The sequence below is a fragment of the Oncorhynchus clarkii genome, chromosome 16 (genome assembly GCF_045791955.1).
Source record: "Oncorhynchus clarkii lewisi isolate Uvic-CL-2024 chromosome 16, UVic_Ocla_1.0, whole genome shotgun sequence".
Taxonomy (NCBI): Eukaryota; Metazoa; Chordata; class Actinopteri; order Salmoniformes; family Salmonidae; genus Oncorhynchus; species Oncorhynchus clarkii.
Window position 1 is genome coordinate 6,212,464 of NC_092162.1, and position 6,000 is coordinate 6,218,463.

Sequence of the window (6,000 nt, forward strand, 5' to 3'; positions counted from 1 at the left end):
CAGAATATCCCCCGTCCTGTAGGAGTACATCTACCCAGACGCCAGGGACAGACAGTACCTGCTGTTCTTCCACAAGGGGGTGAAGAGACAACGCTTTGACATCTACAAGTACAACGAGCTGAAAGACACTATCGCTGAGGTAGGCACTAACCCTGACACGGACACCAACTCAAACACGAACCCCGACACTAACCCCGACACGGACACCAACTCCAACACTAACCCCGACACGGACACCAACTCCAACACTAACCCCGACACGGACACCAACTCAAAAACTAACCCCGACACTGAACCCGACACCAACCACGACCGCGACACTAACACCAACTCTAACCTCGCTACTGACACCAACCCCTACACTATTCCCAACTCCAACACTAACCTCGCTACTGACACTAACCCCTACACTGACCCCGACACTATTCCCAACTCCAACACTAACCTCGCTACTGACACTAACCCCTACACTGACCCCGACACTGACCCCGACACTGACCCTGACACTGACCCCAACCCCGACACTGACCCCGACACTGACCCCAACCCCGACACTAACCCCACCCGACACTAACCCAAACACTACCTCAACCCCGACACCAACTCAAACACTAACCCCGACACTGACCACAACCCCGACACTAACCCCGACATTGACCCCAGCCCCGACACTAACCCCGACACTGACACCAACCCCGACACTAACCCCGACACTGACCCCAACCACGACACTAACCCCACCCGACACTAACCCAAACACTACCCCGACACTAACCCCGACATTGACCCCAACCCCGACACTAACCCCGACACTGACACCAACCCCGACACTAACCCCGACACTAACCCCGACCACGACACCAACCCCGACACTGACACCAACCCCGACACTAATCCCGACACTGACCCCAACCACGACACTAACCCCACCCGACACTAACCCAAACACTACCCTGACACTAACCCCGACATGACCCTAACCCCGACACTAACCCCCAACCCCGACACTAACCCCGACACTGACCCCGACCACGACACCAACCCCGACACTGACACCAACCCCGACACTAACCCCGACATTGACACTAACCCCGACACTAACCCCAACCCCGACACTAACCCCGACACTGACACCAACCCCGACACTAACCCCGACACCAACCCCAACCACGACACCAACCCCGACACTGACACCAACCCCGACACTAACCCAGACACTAACCCCGACCCCGACACTGACCCCGACACTAACCCCGACCCCGACACTGACCCCGACCCCGACACTGACCCCGACACTAACTCCGACACTAACCACAACCCCGACACTAACCCCAACCCCGACACTGACCCCGACACTGACCACAACCCCGACACTAACCCCGACCCCGACACCATCCCCGACACTAACCCCGACACTGACACCAAACCCGACACTAAACCCAACCCCGACACTGACACCAACCCCGACACTAAACCCGACACTGACCCCAACCACGACACTAACCCCACCCGACACTAACCCAAACACTACCCTGACACTAACCCCGACATTGACCCCAACCCCGACACTAACCCCGACACTGACACCAACCCCGACACTAACCCCGACCACGACACCAACCCCGACACTGACACCAACCCCGACACTAACCCCGACATTGACACTAACCCCGACACTAACCCCAACCCCGACACTAACCCCGACACTGACACCAACCCCGACACTAACCCCGACACAAACCCCGACCACGACACCAACCCCAACCACGACACCAACCCCAACCACGACACCAACCCCGACACTAACCCCGACACTGACCCCAACCCCGACACCAACCCCCCGACACCAACCCCGACCCCGACACTGACCCCAACCCCGACACTGACCCCGACACTGACCACAACCCCGACACTAACCCCGACCCCGACACCATCCCCGACACTAACCCCGACACTGACACCAAACCCGACACTAAACCCAACCCCGACACTAACCCCGACACTGACACTAACCCCGACACTAACCCCGACACTGACCCCGACACTGACCCCAACCCCGACACTAACCCAAACACTACCCCAACCCCGACACTGACCCCGACACTAACCCCGACCCCGACACTAACCCCGACCCCGACACCAACCCCGACACTAACACCAACCCGACACTAACCCCAACATTTACCCTGACACTAACCCCAACACTGACACCACCCCGACACTGTCCCCAACCCCGACACTGATCCCGACATAGACCCCAACTCCGACACTAACCCCGACACTGACCCCGACCACGACACCAACCCCGACACCAACCTTGACACTAACCCCGACACTGACCCCGACCCGACACTAACCCCACCCAACACTGACCCCACCCCCGACATAAACCCCATCCCCGACACTAACCCCACCCGACACTGACCCCAATACTAACCCCAACCCCGACACTAACCCCAACCCCGACACTAACCCCAACCCTGACACTAACCCCGACACTAACCCCAACCCCGACACTAACCCCAACCCCGACACTAACCCCAACATTAACCCCAACCCCAACATTAACCCCAACCCCGACACTAACCCCACCCGACACTGACCCCGACACTGACCCCAACCCCGACACTGACCCCAACCCCGACACTAACCCCATCCCCGACATTAACCCCGACACTAACCCCGATACCAACCCTATGTAGGCAGGAACAGATGCAGGCTGGCATGCTAGCACACAGACAAACACAGGCATGCACACATTAACACACATTAACATGCTTTCACAAAATGTACCCTGTCATGGTTTTATAATCTGGATTGAAATGTTATGACAAAAAATTTGCAATTGTAGAAGGAATTCACACATTTCTCATACTATTCTCCCCCCCCCCCAGGTGGAGTTAGATCTGAAACGCCTGAGGGACCCCCTCCAGCTCCAACTCCCTGTCCAGCAACTCACCGCCGCCAGCAAAGATTGATGGGAAGAGTGATGTCCTCCTCTGCTTTCTTCAACTATCCCTCCACTCCTCCATCCTTCCTTTCCTTACCCTTCTCCATCCTTCCTTTCCTTACCCTCCTCCCTCCCTCCTTTCCTTACCCTTCTCCATCCCTATTTCCTTACCCTCCTCCCTCCCTCCTTTCCTTACCCTTCTCCATCCCTCCTTTCCTTACCCTCCTCCCTCCCTCCTTTCCTTACCCTTCTCCATCCCTCCTTTCCTTACCCTCCTCCCTCCCTCCTTTCCTTACCCTTCTCCATCCCTCCTTTCCTTACCCTCCTCCCCTCCTCCATCCTTCCTTTCCTTATCCTCTTCCATCCCTTCTTTCCTTACCCTCTTCTTCTCCTCCATCCCTCCTTTCCTTACCCTCTTCCTCTCCTCCATCCCTCCTTTCCTTATCCTCCTCCATCCCTCCTTTCCTTACCCTCCTCCCCTCCTCCATCCCTCCTTTCCTTACCCTCTTCTTCTCCTCCATCCCTCCTTTCCTTATTCTCCTCCATCCCTCCTTTCCTTATCCTCCTCCTCCATCCCTCCTTTCCTTATCCTCCTCCATCCCTCCTTTCCTTACCCTCTTCCTCTCCTTCATCCCTTCTTTCCTTATCCTCCTCCATCCCTCCTTTCCTTACCCTCTTCCGCTCCTTCATCCCTCCTTTCCTTACCCCCCTCCTCTCTCTCCATCCGTCCACCTTTACTCCTCTTTGTTAAAACCCTTCCCTTTAGCGACCGACCGTGGAAGTTTTTCTTCTTTTTTTTTACATTTTCTCCTTTCTTAAATTTCTCTGACTTGAAAACTCAAATTATAAAGTAAACCCATCTGTAGAGGAGGTTTAGAAAGAACAGAAACTGAATCAAATTGTGTCTGGGGGTGGAGATTAAGATGAAACTGGGTGCTATGGATATGCAACAGGACTTCAGCACAGCCTGCAGGAAGCTCTAGGGGACGTACAGGAAGTGACACGCTGCAGTGTGAGGAGTTACAGCGGAGGTGGAGGGGGGCAGACAAATGGACACGTCTATAAGTGTGTGTGGTGATATCCCGGGACTCCAACCCCAAGCCACTTAACAGTTGCTATATCTATGTGTTAGCTAGGCCCACAGTGCAGCATTCAAACACACACACACACCACTCCTGTGGGGCCTCGGGACGTCTGTGTCCTATGAATATCCTCTACCTGGGAACCTCTTGCTCCACCCCCTGACTTTTAACCTCAGCCCTCTGACCTCTGCATGCACGGAGGACATGGCTGTGATTGGACAAGGGTTCCTGTGACCCTCTAGGTGACCGTGAACGTTGACCTTGGCCGACCCCTTTTGTCTCGTCTGATTGGCTGTGGCCAACCCTGCCCCGCCTGTAACCAGTTCCCGCCCTCTCTGCCTGACGGACAGCTACCCACAGAGCATATTGCTAATGATGACAAGGACCTTTTATCAGGCGCCTTTCAGATTGTCACAGCCTTTACAGGAAGTGGATAGACGGAGTTGAGGTCAGGTGACCACACCTCACTTCCTATTCCTGTTGTTGACTTTCTATCGACTTCCTGTTTCCTGTAACATGCTGCGCCGGGATTGGAGGATAGTACTTCCGATAACAACATCACTGTGTGTTCCAGTATTCCCAGATGTTTTACTTTAGAAGCTATATTTGTTATGAGAAACAATATACTAATAATATACAATCAATCCCAATGAAGATAGAGGAGGTTTAGATCATTCAGTGGGGGGAGGAGCTCTCTCTTTAACATCCTATATCAGTAATATAGTTGATATACCATATCTGTATCTCTTCAGTAATGTCTCAACCATACAGGACCCCCGTATCAATAGGTTCTCCCCACTTCTTCTCTCACACACTGTTCTCATTGTACTACCAGCAATATAGCCCACCAAGGCTTCATAGACAAACACCCATCATCCACAAACAGAGTTCTGAGAAGGATTTCTGGCCCAGAGATTCCACGTGCCACTCACATATCCTACAATTCCTTCCAACTACACTATAACTCATATCAGCCAAGAGAACATTGTAGAACCCTCACAAACAGCTGTGATGTACCCCTGTAGAACCCTCACAAACAGCTGTGATGTACCCCCGTAGAACCCTCACAAACAGCTGTGATGTACCCCTGTAGAACCCTCACAAACAGCTGTGATGTACCCCCGTAGAACCCTCACAAACAGCTGTGATGTACCCCTGTAGAACCCTCACAAACAGCTGTGATGTACCCCTGTAGAACCCTCACAAACAGCTGTGATGTACCCCCGTAGAACCCTCACAAACAGCGACGATGTACCCCTGTAGAACCCTCACAAACAGCTGTGATGTACCCCCGTAGAACCCTCACAAACAGCGACGATGTACCCCCGTAGAACCCTCACAAACAGCTGTGATGTACCCCCGTAGAACCCTCACAAACAGCGACGATGTACCCCTGTAGAACCCTCACAAACAGCTGTGGCCCGACTGTGTACCATTTCTGAATATGCTCACCTCTTTACACCAACCTAATTGTGAGGATATAAAGAAAGAGACATATTAATATTGTAATAATAATGTCTGTGTGTGTGTGCGCGCGTGGGATCTCCACGGAACGTGGTGCCTTTGTGGGACAGACTGTTTAGAGCAGTAAGGGAAACATACATAGACAGATATTTCTAGTCTCAGAGGATTGGAATCATCATATTGGAAGAGACCTTCATCGTCAAATGTCTATGACCGAACCATCTGTACCATCAGTATAGGTCTATTCATGCTGAGTAAGCTATGTTCAGCAAACTGGTACTCTACAATTTAATGAACAGAGATAGACTCTGAGAATGGGGATGAGGTAAGCAAAATGTGTGTGTGTGTGTGTGTGTGTGAGAGAGCGAGGTGTGTGTCCGTGTGTGTGTGTGTGTGTGTGTGTGAGAGGGAGTGAAGTGTGTGTGTGTGTGAGGGAGAGGGTGTGAGGTGTGTGTGAGAGGGTGTGAGGTGTGTGTGTGTGAGAGGGTGTGAGGTGTGTGTGTG

General features: G+C 53.1%; 1 protein-coding gene across 1 annotated transcript in view; it reads left to right on the forward strand.

Annotated features, from left to right (window-relative positions):
• The window catches only part of LOC139367810 (calcium uniporter protein, mitochondrial-like), a 46,967-nt gene extending 41,434 nt beyond the window's left edge, over positions 1–5,533 (forward strand). Inside the window, exons 9-10 of the mRNA XM_071106148.1 lie at positions 23–139; positions 2,895–5,533. Coding sequence (XP_070962249.1) covers positions 23–139; positions 2,895–2,978 — 201 coding nt within the window. The 3' untranslated portion in view covers positions 2,979–5,533. The remainder of the gene's footprint in view (positions 1–22; positions 140–2,894) is intronic.
• The last annotated feature ends 467 nt before the right edge of the window (positions 5,534–6,000 follow it).